At 38.9% G+C, this 19498-nt stretch overlaps 1 protein-coding gene across 2 annotated transcripts; it reads right to left on the bottom strand.

Annotated features, from left to right (window-relative positions):
• Positions 1–1030: 1030 nt before the first annotated feature.
• alox12 (arachidonate 12-lipoxygenase) lies at positions 1031–18726 on the bottom strand. 2 transcript variants are annotated; one of them, XM_069518577.1, is made up of 16 exons: positions 18481–18589; positions 16273–16380; positions 15889–16035; positions 14664–14862; positions 10012–10093; positions 9790–9912; positions 8880–8986; positions 8298–8470; positions 8067–8210; positions 7198–7401; positions 6310–6396; positions 5923–6092; positions 3692–3813; positions 3180–3280; positions 2656–2826; positions 1031–2061 (listed from the first exon to the last, which is right to left on the bottom strand). In XM_069518577.1, exons 3-16 carry the CDS (start codon positions 16033–16035, stop codon positions 1882–1884), a joined length of 2010 nt encoding a protein of 669 aa, XP_069374678.1. In that variant the 5' UTR covers positions 16273–16380; positions 18481–18589; the 3' UTR covers positions 1031–1881. The 2 variants fall into 2 exon arrangements, with proteins under 2 accessions (XP_069374678.1, XP_069374677.1); XM_069518576.1 differs by lacking the exon at positions 16273–16380 and having other exon boundaries at positions 18481–18726.
• Between the last annotated feature and the right edge of the window lie 772 nt (positions 18727–19498).

Genomic DNA, 19498 nt, shown 5'->3' with positions numbered 1-19498 from the left:
CAATGGCCTTTGATGCTCCATTGGTATTCGTGGTGCTATTTGTCAGATCAAATCAGACCAAGGAAGAAAGGTTTTTGAGCCAAAAATGAACTCAAAGAAGCTCAGAAGGAAGTCAATGCAGACAGGCTGGCTGCATATCTTACAGAGAAGCAATGCGACTTTAGCATGAATGCACCCTATTCGAGCCATGTCGGAGGGGTTTGGGAGAGACAGATTAGGACAGTGAGAGGCATTCAAAGGTCCATGCTTGCTCTTTACTTTGGTAAACTAAATGATGCTTCACTGTGGGCCTTCCTCTATGAAGCTATGGCAGTTGTCAACAGTCGACCACCAACTTTCTTTAATCAGTATAATATTTTATTTCAATCTTTTAGGTGTGAATTACAAAAAAATTGTATTTGTATTAATTTGTACTCACATGAATGATATTTGTTATGCAGGAGTACCTGGTGCACTCGTACAACATACTGGACTGACAAGCTCCCATTAACACTGAGACAGCAGGAGGATGTATTTGGATTGCTGCCATCTCGTCTCGGGTTGTAAATGCCTAATCAGAAGAATCAGGAAGGAAAATGAAAGTATTTAAAATGAGATTAATTTGAACTCTGCTCAGAAGTGCCTAAATTATTTGATCGCAGAGATAAAAATAACCCTCTGACCACTAATGTCTTTCATGCATAATGTTCTGTCCAGGAGAATGATAAACACTGATACATGAGAGGATCCACAGTGTTTGGAATGTTAGTCATTACATCAAATTATTCCATTCTTTCAACTGTCAACCAAACACATTCCACCTATCAATGTTGATCAGCCATTCTGGTCAGTGTGTCCACAGAGTCTTTCACCATACCCAGCCCTTTGTCTGCTGGCATATCTTTAACTGAAACATGTCTTCACATGATCATAATCATCACATTAACAATGATTCCCAGTATACTTTATTGTTAATTTATGCCACACTCTCAAATTTTGTACCAGCAGGATCTTTGAGTTAGCTCTTAAGAAAAGCAAGCGGATAATGTAATGTAGATAATGGTTTATTTAATATTACATTTTGCTTACATTTTATCATGTTTTAACTTAACACAATAAATGTATACCTTTAATAATGACATGAATGTATAAGTGGAAAATATTATCTTTCTCTCTATATATAGCTATATATATAGAAGAATACACCAAAAACTGTACAATCCAAGTGTTTAACACATGATCCGGTGTCCATTTCATCCACGCCATAGACATTCAGATGTGACTGTTCTCTTTGATCTTTCTCTGGATGTCCACTGACTCCACATCAATCTACACCTGGACAATGATAGGATATTTTTTTGCGATGTTGGTTGGTGATGTTGATTGTAATGTGCATTGTTTGCCTGTTTTTTGATATTTGCACACATTCTACTTTAATTATCTTCCCCTAGAGAATTATCATATCAACTTCGAATTTGGTTAGTGCAAACAAACAACTGCAATGATGAAAAGTTCCTTCAACAGCATGCCCATGGATATTTCACCATGAAACAAGAATTTCCACTAATTTGACTATACATTGTCCAATAGACACAAGACTTAACATGTTTGATGACCGGGCATGACCACATTTAAATGATAAAATTCAATATAATCATAGCAACAACTACTAGCAACAGGATGCACATGTCAACAAGATGTAACATTCAACTCCTTCATGCACTGTGCAAAGGCATAATGCAATACCAAGCCATGTGAACCAACCTCCAACAACCGCAGCGCATCTCCATGTGCACATTTCTAATGATTTTCTTTACAATATTGAATACCATTTTTTTAAAACGATGACAAAAAAATATGGCAATATAAAAACAAATCATGTCTGTAGAGCAGTCTGTAAATCTATATCGTGACGCTGTTTTCAATGCGGCTAGGCAGGAGGAAAAGGTACTGCAGCGCCAGTCCTTCATTCTGACTCAGGATATCAGCTTCGATCTTCTCCAACTCTCTTCTGAACCCATTGATCAGCTCCACAGCTTGTGCTTCAGTGAAGTGCTCCTGTGTGTAGTGGCCCAAAGGAATCTAGGCAGAAGAAATAAGGGCACTGCTGAAGACAGAGGGAATATTGTGGTTGGAAATCAATTACTGTCAGGTTAAAGGTAGAGTGTGTAGAATTTTGTGTTATCTATTGTTGAAGTTACATGTTGTAGATGATCACCCCTCACCTCACCCTCTCCTTGCAAACATGAAAAAGAACCTGTGGTAGCCTTTAATTGTCATAAAAACTCAAAAGGTGTTTAGTTTGTCCAGTCTGGACTACTGTAAAAAACATGGTGGCCTCCGTAAAGAGGATCCCCTTGATGTAAATGAGGAATAGTAGTTAGTTACTGTTAACCCTAACCCTTTTTTGGCTAGATTCTGAGTAAAAACTAAAATTTTGAATATACATCATTGAGCACCACATATTATTTATTCACCTCATTCCTAATGCTGTGGAGGCAGAAATCTAAAAACTTGGACAAAGGAAACTAACCGTGTGTCTGGATGAACATTACCAGAAGAAAAGTGAGAATTATTTCTGTGAATCAACATATAAACTGTCAGCTTGTTGAAATTAGAAATTAATTTATTAGTGTATAGTCCATCACCATCCAAACCATACAGAGTTGGACTCACAGCATCTGGTTGTGCTCGCCCCAGATGCCATGTGATAGCCATCTGCAAACAGGACTGGCTAACATCAGGAAGGGAGGCCATGATCCTCTCCATGGTAACAGCATCCTTGTCTGTTGGTGGGGGATGTCTCATGGTGCAGGGTGTATTGGGGACCCAGGCACACCAGTCAAACTTAAAGAAATGGCAGACGAATGCTTAATATTCAAGATGACACATTGAAGTTCATTCAAACTTTTTTCAATGTCAAAGGAATAGACCGAGTTTGATATTGTGTTTTAGACCATCAACAGCATTGCATGTCATCCTCCAACCAGAAGGTCGACAGTTCAATCCCAGTTTTCCCAATCCGCATGCCCAAGTATCCTTGGGCAAGATACTGAGCCCCGAATTGCCCCTCATAGAAAAAGTGCTTCCCATAGACACACTGTATAATTGGCTGAATGGCAATAAACTGTACTGTCAAATGCTTTGAATGGTCAAATACAGACTATTATCATAATGTGTAAGTGTGGGAGTGCCAGCACCTGCCCGTTGTTAGTAGCAGCATGCTGGACTGTACTGGTGAAGATGGCCACTGCCAGCAGGGTGCACAGTTCCTCTCTGGTGCTGAGCTTATTGGGCAGACCTGAAACATATCCATGATTAAGAGCATTTCAAGCAACCAATTGCCTGTTGCAAAACCCTCTGTCCATCATATACAAATAGATAGTTTCCTCTGTATTCCTACCACGCACAGTTGCAGTTACATTAAACGCCTTGCTACTGGCTCACAAGGTGGTTAGCTAAGTTAAAAAGGCTGAGAATAAAAGGGTCCTCCCCAGTTCCAACTGTCCTCAAAACTGTCATTCTTTGATTTTCAGTTTTTGTACAGAGGAACAAATTTTAATTTTGAGACTTGGACAATAGTAGGAACGTATTATCCTAGGCTAAGTTTTAAATGGATGTGAAATAATAATCTAGTATTTCCCCCAATGCTGAACTTCTCAAAGTTAAAGGCTTTGTTAAGGAGGAAAAAAATAAGATATGAATGATTCACCAAAGCTGGGGAGCTCTGCCATCCCCTTCTGTGTTATGTCGCTGATCCATGCTTGGAGCTCCACATCCTCCTGCACATCATGGTCTGACTGGTAGTACAGACTCAGCATACCAGATACAAAACTGAAAGATGGTTACATTTAGTTATTATTCACAGTAAGTCATATCTGACCTGAAGTGTCATCCTCAAATCACATAAATCATGAATTAATTAATAAATCCATATTAAGTGAGCTCCAATTTTCACTTTTTGCCACGTCCATGCATTGTACTTAAATTAACTCCTCCTAGATGGTAGATGTTTAGTTTTTATAACTGATCACACTTTTGTTGTTGTGTTTTCCTTCAACAGCATGCCTGTGGCCATATCGCCATGAAAGAGCAATTTCCACACATTTGACTATACATTGTCCAATCTGCACAAGACTTAGCATGTGTGATGACCTGGCATGACTACATTTACCTGCCAAAATGCAACATAATTATAGCACCACATAGGGATGCTTGGTTATGACAATCATAATCATGATTATTTTTGGTCAGTATTGTCATCATGATTATATAACATGATCACTTATTGTCTTTGGAAACATTACACAGTTACTGAACTTTAAAGAAAAATAAATAAGTTTTGGTTCCAGTGTTAACAGATTAGAGTATCTATGCTGCCTATGTGAGCATGGAGAAATTATTATTATTATTATGTTGTTGTTATAGTATTATTATTATTATTATCTAATATAGTCTCCTCTCAAATCTGGGGAAATGTTGTAAAATACAATCAAGGAGCTGAATCTTCAGTGTGTCATTATTCACAATTCTGCAATATAATAGCTACAGTACTATACGAGCGCTGGAATTCATGCTCTATAATGTCCAGTGCCAAGAAAATGTTTTAAATTACCAGCATTTATAATTGTATATGTATAATGTCAAAAAAGAAACAAAAAACATTGTCTAAGTTCCGAAAATTAACACATGGTAGGACACCAAGGAGAAAGGAGAAAGATATTCTAGTCTTGATGGCAACTCAATGTGCATTCATACAGTGCATCTAGGTGCAGTGCAGGGCAATTCAATTTTATTTGTATAGTTATAAATCATAATATACATTATCTCAAGGCACTTTACATAGAAGTAAAAAAATCTTGATATAGAGAAACCCAACAGTTCCCACAATGAGCAGCATTTTGGCGATTGTGGAGAGGAAAAACTCCCTCGTTAACAGGGAGAAACCTCTAGCAGAACCAGGCTCAATGTGGGCGGTCATCTGCCTCGACTGGTTGGGGTGAGCAAAGAAAAATGGGGAGGAGAGGGAAGAGAAAGGCGCAAGACATCAGGAATACTTGAGCACCATCAGGTATCAGCTCTGACTAGTTATAATGAAAACAATAAAATTGTATTGTATAATGCTACAGTGTATGGTTTCTGGACAAGACAATGTATCTGTGCTATTCATGGGGAGGAGGTGGTGGATTTTTTCCCTTGGCACTGCTTACAAACATGAAAACATAACCCCAACAGTGAGTTAGCGTGGGAGAAGCATCATGATTTGGGACCGCTTTGCTGACTCAGGGCCTGGACAGGTCACTATCATTGTGCTATATCTTATCATCACCTTAAAATGAATTCCAAAGTTTATCAAGTCATCCTACCTGATAATGTCAGGATGGCTGTCAGGCCAGCTGAAGTTCAATATAAGTTGGGTGATGTAGCAGGACAATGACCCTTAACTTCTAAATAAAGCCACAACAGAATGACTTGGGGAATTTTTAATCCATCATTTGGAGTGGACTAGTCAGAGCCCAGAGCTTAACCCAAAAGAGATTCTGTTGAAAGCTGTTCACACCAGACATCATAAAAATATTCCTGAACTGAAGCAGTTCTGTAAGGAAGAATGGTCAAAAGTTCCTCCTGAAGGTCTGATCCACAGCTACCAGAAGCACTTGCTTGAGGTTATTGAAGCCAAAGGAGGTTTGACCATGTATTAAATCCAGGGTTTACTCACTTTTTGCACCAGCACTGTGAATGTTTGATGAAGACATGAACATGTTTTTTGTATTGTTTGTGTGTTATTAGCTTATTGTGTTTGTGTCTTGACTCTGTCTTGACAGTTACGTTTGATTGCTGAGTTTACTTTGTCTTTTTGAGAATCAGGCAGACCCAACAACAGTGTCCTGTCAGCGGCTAAGACAAGCATGGTGAGTAGTATGAACAGTGTGTGCTGTCCACCTGTGTATGGCCTCCCACAACATCAGACTGTGCTCTCTGTAGTGATAGTTTCGGAGCTGGGACACTCCTCTGTCAATGAAGTCATTGTAGGGCTGGAGGGAGCGGTAGGTCAGCATCTTAAACTCCCTCTGAGCCAGAACTAACAGGCCATCGCCACCTGTGGACACAACCTACACAAAACATGATCACCAATGATGACCATAATGATAATCATCAAAAGACTGTTTAACACAGCTTATGAGTGTATTTTCACTTCTTTTACGTTACACATGGTATCCAAGATTAATAATGTGAATGTAATGTGGATTAGGTCCTGGTGACTATAATAGTCCCTTGACAGGTAGACCAAGGCCACATGTAATAAGATTTAACTTAAATGTCCCATACCCGTTTAAAGATGCCATCAGCAGAGATAAGCTGACTGCGCCCTCTAGTGTTAATCTCAAGAGTGTAGCGCAGATGAGGGGCCAGGAGCTAAAACGGGAAGATATATAACGTGTGTTAGCTACAGAATGAAATAAAAACCATCAAGGTTCATATCAATCAATCATATTAAATTTGTATAGCCCATATTCACAAATCACAATTAGTCTCATAGGGCTTAACAAGGTGCAACATCCTCTGCCCTTGACCCTCAGCAGGAGTAAGGAAAAACTACCAAAATTATGTAAATGTAAATCTCCTGCAGATCTTCTTCAAAATTTTACCCTCAACACCACCCACATTTTTATGCTCAAGACCAAACTGCATTTTAACTGCAGTTTCTTTTTATCATTTTACCATTTTGTATATCAGTATAGTGATGTTGCACCTAAACCCAAAGAAAGTGAACTGCTTTTTTTATTTCAATTTGAATGTATTGTCCTTTCATCTGTTTGTCTGATTTTATGTAGTACTGGTGAGCCAAAGGCAATTTTCCAACCTAGGTGAACAATAATCATTCGTGTTTCAAATTAAAAGCCTGTCAGTGAGTTATTATGTCTGATGATTCACTGGAAATGTTTTAACATAAAGGTCTCATTAATGGTACAGCTAAAAATGACAATGTATGTCAGACTACACAATTAATATCATTATAATAATTATAATTATTATAATAATAATTAGTCAATCAATTGTCGCACAGCAGCAGTGGTTGAGTTTGTCTCAACCACAGAACAGACATTAGAAATAAGGTCTTCTTAAAATATAATATTCTCAACTCTATCCTCAGTACTGCACACAGTCTAACTGAAAACTACAGGGTTAGATTATATGACTTATGTGATTGTTTACCTTATATATAGGGTGTACAGCAGGCAGCTGTCTCAGGGTGGCAACACAAAACACCTCTACCATCAGGTGAGTCCTGAGAAGGTGAGACAGCACCTGGAACACCTGAAACTCAGCGTGACGCACCCATATCTTAGCCAACAGCCAGGCCAGAGGTGGGTCTCTGGGAAGGAATATGGGTGTGTTCAGACCTGGAGTCTGCTCCAACTGTAGATGAGGAGGGGTAACTTTGACTGTCATGTACCACTAAGTAATGAAACTTAAGCATAAAAAAACCTCTCATACCATATTTAGCTCATATGTAAGTCACCACCATGACCCAGGAACATTTAAAAAAGTAGTAACATTAATTCAAGATTCTCAGTGTCATATATTGATATTCAATGTTTTCCTACCATTATTTCAGGGTTGAACATTACCATCATTATAATTTCATTAGCATGTTATCACCACCATTCATTGCACACCAGTATCACGACTTCCTTTGCACCTACGATCTCTTATTCTGTTGTATCATAAGTGTGTATTTGGACTTCCATTGTACCTTGTGTATTTTCATTTACAATTCAATTTAAATTATCAATCTAATTTAATCAAATATCAATTTAAGATTGATTTATCTATCTATTTTTAGTATCTTCCGGATGTGTTCATCGATCACGTGGTCGCTTTTCTATATTCTCAGACTTTTATTAAAAATTTAAAAAACTGTACCTAAATTGCTCAAATTCTGCTGTTACAACATTAAAGCAAATCAACTTTCATTGAATATAAACTGCATGTATAATTGTGTACAGGCACATCAGTGACACATTGAGTTCATTTAGTATTTCACTCGTGGTCTATGAGCATAATAAGAGTGAATTGTATACCTGTATAGCGATAGGTATGAGTCCTTTATCTGGGTGTTGGTACAGGAGACAGAGTGGAGCAGCAATGTACTGAGGTTTACCCTTGATTGTGTTGGCGGGAATACCATCCAGGATGGCGTAGTCTAACAAGTAGATATTTCCTTCCTGGACACGAGACAGTACAAGAGAATTGAAGAATTTTCAAATCAATTTCCCATAAAACCTATTTAGATTATAAATGCATTTCCCCACCTTGAGTTCTTTGTCCATGTTGGTTCTGGGAGCCATGGAGCTCTGCACCATGTCTGATTTAACAGGGAAGTTCTCTGGCAGTTTCTTGCATCTCTGGATCATCCTTGGGTTGGAGCCATTCAAACACTGGTATCCAAAGAACCAGTCCTCCTTCCAGTGCTCCATACAGTACTCTGACACAAAAACATATACTGGGTGTGAAATTGTAACTGTATCAACGAATATAAAATAGTGCAGCACCTTTGTGCCTCATTGCAAAGATGTTTCTCGTCAAAATGTTATTCAGTCAAGCTAACTGTGGGCTTCTTCTCTTAAATAATGTATCTTATCTCATAAAGGCTTTGTATTCAGTATTGACATTGCTTGGCTACCCCTTTCTTGGCAAAAATGAAACGTAATCACCTTGTTTTCTGTGTTGTCATTAGATTTGGCTTTGGTGTGGCATAGAAAAATAGATCACACATTTGGAATTTGGATTTCTTTTGTAGAGTTTAATATAATTGTAGTGCACCACATGACAAATGCCCAGCCCTTGCATTTTGAAGGTTTTGAGATGAGTTTGTTGGGTGTAACTATACCGACCAGCTATTGGGCTTTTCAGTTTCCAGAAGATCCGTTTGAAATCATCCAGGTCATTCCAGGACTTCCCAAACATGATGGCCAACTTTTTCAGAGACAACTCCAGCAAACTGATGAGAAGAAAAGATATGTGTGCACCTGACATTTCTTACATTGCTGTGATACAGATCTGATTATACAGTAAAATTGTGAGAAATCAAGTCAAATTTAAGATTAAGAATGGGATTGAGAATCAATAAAAAACAACTCAGTGTGTGTGTGTGTGTGTGTGTGTGTGTGTGTGTACCAAAGAACTCAAGAGCACTCTAGTAGGGTCACACTTGGCAGAAAGGTTGAGGGAGAAGGATCATGCAAAGTGTAACTCAAGCAAGTAAGACCTCAACAGCGCAGCAGACGAAGGATGGTGTCCAGCAAACAGCCAGACTGCCACAATAGCTGTAAAGGTGCAGGAAGACAGCAGCAGTGGGGGACCTCAAACTGTCATAGAGTCCATAGTATTGGTCACAAATATGTCTCTGCCAAAAATCATGTTGTAGCTATCCGTGCACCAGTCCCCCTATAATATAATTTAATATTTGTTCCAAATTTGAGAAAATTCTCTCAAGGCATTGCTGATACACATGACAGATTGGCCTGGCAGGTGAACAGGGGAGGGCTAAAAGGCGTGACAAATGACATCAGCAGGCAGCTAGCATTACCCCAACATCTGGGCTCCCTGGCCCTCCCAGCAGAGGAGTGTAAAGGCCACTCATCAGCCTCCATGCTACATGAAGTGATACCAATGTCAACAGCACTGACCCCGCCCCACCCACCTCCATCTTCAGAGGAAATGTCAACATCAGACAGGATGGACAGCTGGAGAGAATGTGTGTGTGTCTGTGTGTGTATGTCTTCATGTCTGTATGCCACCTACGCATATTGCAAGGAATGTTCAAAGTCGCTTCTCTTTTCATTTTCAAAACGGGTGTCTTGCGGTAAATCTGCCTCTGTTTTAGCGTCAATACATCTGGGAATCCCTGGAGCCCATGTTTGCCATCTAACACAGAAAAAACACATTATATTATTATACAATTATTAATACACAGAACCTTTGAAAACATTAATTATTTGTGTTTTTGTTGTTGTCTTGTGAGACCTGTAAATCTTCTGTCTTTCCTGCAGCTCTGTCTTCCTATGTGCCAGCAGCTGAGCTATGGAGTCATCCCTCAGTGTCTTAGCTGTGGAGACAAGAAAATGCACTTTAACCTACAGTTCAGGCATACAGGGACTCATCCTCGCTGTCTCAAGTTGTTAGTGGGGTAAATTAGGTGGGGGTGTGGGTATCCTCTTATAAATTTCTGATGGAAAGCAACCATAGTAACCCAAACATTCCAGCTGTTTTGAGTGAAGATACAGGGCCCATTTACACCAGATGTTAACATATAAACTCTATCTAGATCAGACGTGCAACTTGTGGCCCGTGGACCACATGTGGACCCCATCCTCCCTCATTGCAGCCTGCGAGTCAATTTCCAAATATCAATAAATTGTTGGTTACAGTGATGTTGAAAGCAAACTTGAGCTCACTAAAGCAAAGAAGCCCTTGTCAGATTGAGTATTGGTGAAGCAATGTGCAGTGGAGATGGCTAAAGGTTTTGGAGATGATAAAATCACTAAAAACCTAGAAACTGTTTCTCTGTCCTATCACAAAGTAACAAGGGGAATTTTTGACATTAAAAATCAGGTGGAGGGTGTGATGGAATTTTCATAGACACTGTCTCTTGTCCTCTCTGGGGCATAGTGCAACAGGCTGTTGTGTTTGGGAAGGGCAAGAGCTTGGCGAAGGTCAAAGGCTTCATTCCCTAGACATCACAGATATGAGACTGCATGAGCAGGCACTACTGTCTCCATAACTAGAATGAGCACACCCATAGATTTAATGATCTGTAGGGGTTTAAAGTGTGACTGCAGGAAAGCAGACTTCAGAATACGACAGAGCATTATGCACAGATGTGTGGATGAATTCAGATTTTCTCCTTGGCCAAGCTTCAATAAATATTTCAGCTTAGGGCATCAAAGGGCTCCTGAACGCTTTCTTCATTGATGAGTTGACCATGGATCAGCAGATTTTCCACAACAGAGGGGAAGCTAAAACAAGTCATGCAAGACTGCAAGTACTTCTCCTTAGCATTGGATGAGAGTACAGATGTGATGGATGTTAGCCAGCTACTCATATTCACAAGAGGTATTGAGGGTTCATTTGAAGTGTAGAGTTATTAATATTGGTCGACAAGCTTTCAGCTGTTGTTACCGATGGCGCACCAGCGATGTAGGGGGGGGGCAAACTGGGGGCAAAACTAGCCTTGTTCAAAGAAGGCTTTTCATCGGTACGTCCAACTTTGGCACACTGTTCCGCCTGTGAAGGATGCGCAAATATGTCCCTTAAAGTGAGAAAACAATTCACAGGTACAGACTACAGAGCCACTGCAGCAGCAGTGAAAGGCATCCAATATTTCTATGCCATGCAGCCATGGATAGCGTTATTCATGGACCCTGTGTCTGCTGCTGTCAGCAAGACACCCCCAGAATTGCAACTTGAACTGTGCGAACTTCAGGCAGACCCATTTTTTCAAGCAAAGCGCAATGAAAGGGTACGCTCATTGTGGAGGCTTATACCAGAGGCCTGCTTTCCACTCCTCAGAGATTTTTGCACTCTGAATGACCAGCATTATGTGAAAATTGGAGGAAAGATAATTTTAAAAAAGCGCAAAAATATTATCTAATTATTTTTTTAAATCATTATCATAAAATATAATCTAATTTTTTTTTATCATTATCATAAAATATAATCTAATTATATTTTCTAATCATTATTACAAAATATAGTTTATAATAATATATCATATCAAAATGTTATTTGCCTATTTGTGTGAGTCTGGCTTTTCTACTTTAAAGGTATTCTTATCGTCAACAGTTTGTTGAAAAGTTTGTTATTCAGTGGGAATATAATACATTGTTGAAAACATGTTAGTTAATAATATTATTATGCAAAACAAATGTAATAATTATTGAATAGTGAATAAAAGTAAGAAAAAACATTCTAAAAGTTGATGTTTCTTTACATATTTTGTAGCATTGTCTAGGGGTTTGCAAAGGGGGTCCCCGGCCAGAAGCTAATGCTGTTTGGGGGGCCATGGCATGGAAAAGTTTGGGAACCCCTGATGTAGATGACACCCAACTGTAATTATCTATGAAGCCAGATGAATCTAATCACTTAATCAGAAAGAAATTAAGGCCTTGATGACCCATAACCTTTTACTTCTTTAATTCATACAAAATTGAATTCATTATATCTGGCTCGAAACATCTCAGAGAAACATTGTCTGACCAGATAGTCACCTTGGATGGAATTAGCTTGGCTCCCAGTTCTCCTGTGAGGAACCTTGGAGTTATGTTTGACCAGGACATGTCATTATATATATTTATATTCATTTTTGCAACTGTCACACCCACTTGCTTACAGTAAGACCTGCGCAGGATATCAGGCTGTGTTATCAAATTGGTTCCTTTGGACATTTTACAAAACAGCTGGACGGAGAAGCTGCAGAGAAAGTCACTCTCAAATTTGCGTTCACACAAGCACAGAAAATGTCCAGAGTTCAATGCATGCAGCTTTTCTCTCTCTCCTCTTACCTCTCCTCTCTTCCCCATTTTTCTCCTCTCATCCAACTGATAAAGGCAGATGGTCACCCACATCGAGTCTGGTTCTGCTAGAAGTTTTTTCCATGTAAAAGGGAGTTTTTTCTCTCCACGGTCACCAAAGCACTTGCTTCATTGACCTACTCAAAGAAAATCAATCTCCCCACCATTTAAGGGAACATCATCTTCCATGGTCAGACATCTCATCAAGGGCAGTTCACCAGCAAGTAAAATGGAGTAATCCTGCTCCTATTCAATTAAATTTTATTTGTATCATGCCAAATTATAATATACATTATCTCAAGGCACAAGACCAGGGACAGTTGTGTACAATCAGGTTCCAGCTTGCTATTTGTTATAGTGAAAACAATAAGAGTGATAATTATGGATGTAAAGAGTTTTTAATAATAGCAGTAACACCTCTACTCATAAGGGCTTTGTGTTGACCCTGCTCAAGATGACAACTATCAAACCATTTTATCTAAGCTATTGAAGGGATGGTTTTAGAAATTCTTCCAATGGATCACCATCTTTGACCTAAATCATTTGGGCTTCAGGATTGGTCACTCCAATAAAATAGCTCTCTGTGACAGAAGATGCGTCACAGTTCGTAACAAAACCTCTGTAAAATTTAACTCTTAGTCATGTCAGCCAATTAATCTGTCAACATGGTTCCAACAAATCTGGGTGACACTTCTCTATCTGCTAAAAAATGGTAGACTTTAGACTTCATATGCTTTGTCTCAGCCACTGTTTTTCGAAAGAATGTTTAATGTAGTCATCGATGGACTGTTCTTGTTTGTGGTGCCCCAATGGTGCAACTAGTGACCAAATGCTATCAGAGCAGGGGCGCCCCTTGATATCTTAAAGGTACAGTGTGTAGAATTTTGTGATATCTAGTGTTGAAATTTCATGTCACACCCCTCACCTCTCCTTCCCCTTCCAAACATGAAAAAGAACCTGTGGTAGTCTTTGGTTGTGCACTCATCTTACTGAACAGATTTTTTTACTTAGTACTTATCTCAAGGTCTTTCACAGTACTTAAGCTGCAGTGTTTGCCATCAGTGGTAAGTAGCCTGGACAAATGAATAAGTTTAAGAAAATAGTACTAGATGGTGACTATCAATTGTACGTTTTAAGGTCTTCTGCACAATTTAAGTTACCAACTAACAGTGAATGTAAGCAGGTGTTAGCGGCTGCCAGCGGATGTTATAGAAATAACCTCAGTTGTCACTGTTTTGGCCTTGTAATCAACAATACAGGCTGAACTTGAGGGTACGCTGAGGCTAAAGGTAAATCTGACTGGCTACTGGCTTGTATGGCCTTATTATGAAAGCCATGTAGCCCGCTGAGTAGATCGGACACTATTACATCTATGCCTTTATAAACTAAACAATGTCCCATTTTATAACACAGGACAAGAGAATATCCCTTGTATGTTCTACCGCACAACCTGATGGTGGGCATTACCCCTGCAGCTAGCCTCCACAGGGCAAACTATTGCTTTCCAGTAAATGCAGTGTAAATGCAAATTTAGTTTTTTATTCATCTTGATACAGATTGGATGTTAATACCAGGAGCATACAGACTAATGCAAAAAATTAGCTTGAGTAATGAAGCTCAGGACTTCCTTGGTATCAATATAAATATCTGAGAAATATCTGAGCAGTGGTATTATATTAAAAATCAGAATTCAGATAGAAAAATGTCCTCATGCAAAGATCCAAAACATCATAATGTCAGTGTTATGATACAATGCAATATATATTGAAACATAGATATATCAATATCTGTGTTTAGTCAACAACTGATAACAATAGTATTTTAACAAATTTTATATTTTTAATATTCAAATTGAACAGGGGGAATTAACAGTAAATAATTAAAAATGCAATTTCTCATGCCAAGTAAAAAATATACTGATATTTATTTTTGCATACAGTTCTTCTTATGCAATAAAACATAAAAAAGTAAAGTAAAAAATAAATGTTTATTAAGTTGGTCTGTTAAGTTTCCTGGGTTGTAAACCAGTGTTTACTAATAGATGTTTAAATAATATGTTTACAGCTGTCCATAGGAGCTGAGTCTGAATGCTTGAAATCTTCCTACCTGTTCCCTGTCTTATCTCCACCTTGACGTTTCCTGTGAGCCAGCGGTAACAGGGGAAAACCAATGCGTCCCCATCTAAATGCTCCACTGTGACATAGCAACAGAACCAGTTGTCTTCCACCCAGTACCTCTGTTTCTCCAGTCTGACCAGTAGCAGGGAGCCTAAAGGAGAAGGACTAGTCACCTTGTACTGGTCCACCTGGAGGAAGAAAAAAGAGAGAGGAGAAAGAAGTAATTGTTGCTAGGTTTTGAAGTAGTTATACATTCCACCATAGATACATGCTACTTTATTTAAACCAAAAAAATTGCTGACTGAAACATTCAAACATTCTACCCCAGGGCCCTCCTCACATTGGCACATTTGCATGTGTATTGCTTCCTCAAACTCAGGCCCTCTACCAGAGCACTGGGAGTTTGAGGGTTCTGCACAGTTGGTGATGATGGCTGAATAAAACAATTACTCAATGAGCCTCTGTTGTCTTTACCTGAATATATGAGTTTATAACAACATGGATCGGACGACAGAGAAGATTCTTGCTCTAACGTACATGCTAATAGTCAAAACAAAAAGCTTAAAGTACAGCAGTAGTTATACAGTTTTAGTAAGGGAACAAGGTAAGGGTTAGGCAAGTTGTAACTATGGTTTGGGTATGATTAGTGTCTCTACTACACATTGCAACAGTATATTTCTTGTAAGAGGTGTCTCTGACAAATTTAGGGAAATAAAAATAAAATAGATAACGCTAAAACTATGTTAGAATGCTCAAATCTCCCTTCAGATGGGATATTCACTTCGAGGAATAGTAGATGCATTTCCTTTAAGTGAACTATCATCCACTATGAAATGTAAATGCCAACTGGTAAGATGTAGAGATGGAGAATATCAACCATGTGACTAATTTTATACAGTTTAGGTTAAAGATTAATTTCCAGAATGAGTCGTTTGTTGGTAAATGTAAAGCAATCACAGAATGTTTTTATGACATGGAAGTGCATTCAGTGACCAGGGAGGGGACTTCCATTACAAACAGTGACTCAGTGATTTAGTACCAAAGATTCTTTTGGAACATTCTTGGGGGGTTGCAAGTCAGAGATTTAAAAATGTTAAAAAAGCAAAGAAATTATTGTGTATGTAATTGAGTCCAGCTTTATGAACTCTGAAAAATAAAGTTGAGATAAGTTGAGTCTTTCCAACTACGCACTTCTTTCGCATAGGCATACTTACTGCTCCTCGACAGAAGTCCAGTCCGGGGTTATCAAGCAGGGTGCGTTCACTCTCCCCTTTCTCCCCCACCAGGGTAAGAAAGATGTAGTTGTTGGTACCTGAATACTCAGATGCACCAGTCGCTACTGTTACAGTGTAGACTTCCATCTGACATACACACATAGACCATGGTTAGGGTTCAGTAAGAAAATTGTGAGCTTGTTTTGCAAATAACAGTACTTCAACCTTTTAACCTTACAGTTAATGTCCTAATCTTAATGTAGCAATCTCCTTTCAAATTTTAAGGGAAGTCAAAGTGCCGGAGCATTACAAATAATATTTTAGACAGTAGCATGCTCATAAGACAAAAGACGATAAGACAAGACTGTCCAGTTCCATCCCTACCACAGAGATGACCTTCCTCAATGGCTTACTGAGTTTGATTGTGCCACAGCTCCCTATGCCACCTCCCCAGCACACCACAGCAAAGATGATGACACTGGCCACAACAAACTGGTAAAACATCCGAGTGCACACATTAAAAAAAACCTGAGCCCCCTCAGAGGGAACATCCTGCTCTGTCCCTTCCTGACTAGTCTTTGTTTAGATGCACCCCCAGATGTTGAGCTGCAGAGGATTTATGCCGCACCACCCTAAAAAACTCCTGACCAGGTCTCCTTTCTCAACCTCTTTGTTATCTGTGATGCAGCTGATGATGGAGGAGTTCTCATGAAACTTTTGTAGGTGGCACTTTCCTTTGTTGTAGCTGAAGTCTGAGGTGTGAAGGGTGAATAGAAAAGGTGACAGGACAGCTCCCTGAGGTGTGCCAACAACCCTGTCTGACAAGCAGCCTGACGTCCTGTGGCCTGTCAGTGAGGTGGTCAATGATCCGTTTCATGAGGTCCCGTTTCACCTACATTACAGAGAGTTTCTGGGCCAGAGTGGCTGGACGGTGCCAAATGCACAGGAGAAGGGTGGTATGAGATGGAAAACTATGAGTGAAACTTTGTGGATTGTCTCCCCTTAACCTAACCCATCTCTATCAATTCTCTTTTAAATCTGGGTTCATCAGTTCAGCTGATTGTGAGCTTCACATTGCTGAGATGTTTTATGGTTTTTTTCAGCCAATCACATGCATCATTAACATATCAAATTTCTTATGAGTTTAGTTTTATTTATGTCTAGCATCTATGGTACATTTGAATCTAAATCTACTTTTTAAATAATAAACAAAGTTCCCAAAGCATTTTATTGTGACTAATAAAGCCAGAATCCATATATCTGTATTTTTTTTATTAGTAATGGTATTAAATCTTCCTGCGAATTCTAACTTCGAGGTGGTTTTGTCCAACCTGGACGTCATCATTAAGCCTTGGTAACATGTATTTAATTTAATGTGATATTTTTCTATTAATTTCTTTCATGCTTTTAATTAGTTTTAATTGTCGTTCTTTCATATGAAGTTTTTCTCCAGTTTCCACTTTCCAAATTTTGCTATTAAACATTTAAAAATCTATTTTTTCTGTCTTTCATTATTTGTGTGAGGGCAGTAATGTACTGATGTGAGCATGATGTTATACTAAAACTTTTGAATATGTAAACCTCAGTGATGCAAATAAGCTGATGAAACAACAGATACATTGGCCTGAAACAACCGGTATGACAGCCCTGGGGAAGTACGTGACTAAGACACGCATGATGAGACATGATGTGCCTCAAGTCACATCTATGCTCACATTAATGTGGCATATTCATGAGTTGTCCACACTGCAACATATATTTGCAGAATTTATCATGATATAGATGAGGATCAAGTTCAGGCCATGTTATGTATTTTGAGGTAAAACTTGTTACATATATTTGTTATTTGATACATACAATACATTATGTTGTCATTATTATGTTTGGTGCTGCTACAACATCTAATGTATATTTTATTGCATTTGCTATTACTCTTAGTTTGAGTGCTAAGTATATACATTATGACCCTTTATGACAGGTGACTGTGAAGGACAGTTTTTTTAATATGCATGAGTAAGTTAAGTTAAGGCACAATGTGGTGCTAGTACATATGAAAGACTCTCAAAAATTGTCCAGGACTTCCTCCATTGCTGCTATGGACCTGGAATAAGGGCCAGCCAGCCCACTTTTGCTCATTCTGCATGATACTTAAGGATTGCTAATTGCACCCGATGTACCTCAGCAAAAATGTGGGCTTGGAATGGTGGCTGCTATGTACTTAAGGACACAAGGATCCATCTCACGTTCCATTTCTGAAAATAAGGCCCTTCCACTCACCCGAGTCAATTTCCCATATATGTGCATATTATGCCCCTTTGTGCATTTGGAGACCAATACCTGACCAGTGTCAGCAAAAGAACAGGGTGTGGTGAGAGAATAAAATATATTAAATAGGTCCACTCCCTGAGCATATCCAGACGTGTCCCCATCTAAGCAGCTTGTTTTGACTTGAACCATTATTTCAAATGTTTAACAATTGATGCAAATATTGCATTGCAGCAAATATGCATTACATTTTATTAAGAGTAACTAATCATAGTGATATGAAGGACAGTATTCTCAGAAGACAACAAACAAGAGAAAAACTCTCACCTTAGTCCAGTGTGTATCACTGGGCACTTCTTTTCCTCAGGATTTCCTTTCGCTGTTTGTTTTCTTATACTTCCCACTTTTATCCACTCACCCCGTCTCTTATATCTTCTTTCCCTGTGTTAAGAGTTCTCACAAGTGTCTTCTTCCTGTTCAATTGTTACCTGGTCTAAGGTGTGTCTCAGTCAGTCCTCTATGTAGTTTACAAACAAGCATTAACACACGCACATGCATACACACACAATTTGCAAAAAGGGAAGTTGGGCAATTATATGGGCTCCAGTGTCAGATAACAGCCACATTGCAGAGCAGCATAAAAGCATAAGCTCTACAAATAAAGAAATAGGATTTAAAGAAATACATTAAGTGAATATATGTAAGCTGGAATCTGAAAAAAGATTGTCTTTAAGTAATTATTGGTCAGGATTATGGATTTCTTGCTGTTAATGTTCTACTTTGTGGTTTAATCCTGTTTCCCTTTCCTCGTTTGGTTCCTGGTCCGTAGCGAAGCTCCTTGTGATTCCCAGACTCCTGTTCTGCTGCCAATTCACTCACACACAAACTTAGTCAACAAATGAATGTCACCTCCTGCAGCTGTATAACAACTAGTTGTTCCATTCCTTTTTGGTAGAAACAGATCAGCCAACTTCTCTGCCCTTTGGTAGCCTGAATACTAAACTCTGAGTTCCTCCATTGAGAGAGCAGTCCACCATTGCTTCGGTCTAAACCTAAAATGGACCAGAACTCTGGAAACAGAAATACATTCCCTGTTTTAACTCTGGACTGAACATTCACTGTAAATTAACAACAACAACTGTTCACCACAGCGAGAGATTTTAGTCATGAAGTGTAGGCCATTCTATTTTCCTAGGGAATCTACCAACATCACTGTGGTGGACGATTTGTTTAGCTTTATACTCTATCTTAGGATGGATGACGATAAAAGTAACTGACTTTGTAGGAATATGAACTATAGGTCATTGGTTTTTAAACATATTCTGCAGAGTTCTGATAGTGATAA

Source organism: Paralichthys olivaceus, chromosome 22 (assembly GCF_024713975.1).
Source record: "Paralichthys olivaceus isolate ysfri-2021 chromosome 22, ASM2471397v2, whole genome shotgun sequence".
Classification (NCBI taxonomy): domain Eukaryota; kingdom Metazoa; phylum Chordata; class Actinopteri; order Pleuronectiformes; family Paralichthyidae; genus Paralichthys; species Paralichthys olivaceus.
Note: the sequence above shows the minus strand (reverse complement) of the source record. Positions and strands in the feature narration are given on the sequence as shown.

Excerpts from the sequence above, each read along its gene's own strand:
- alox12 (XM_069518576.1), bottom strand. The coding sequence starts at position 16,035 with ATGGAAGTCTACACTGTAACAGTAGCGACTGGTGCATCTGAGTATTCA. Across the intron at positions 9,913-10,011 it reads GAAAGACAGAAGATTTACAG|ATGGCAAACATGGGCTCCAG; the intron begins GTCTCACAAGAC and ends TTTCTGTGTTAG. Across the intron at positions 8,211-8,297 it reads ACATGGACAAAGAACTCAAG|GAAGGAAATATCTACTTGTT; the intron begins GTGGGGAAATGC and ends TCTCGTGTCCAG.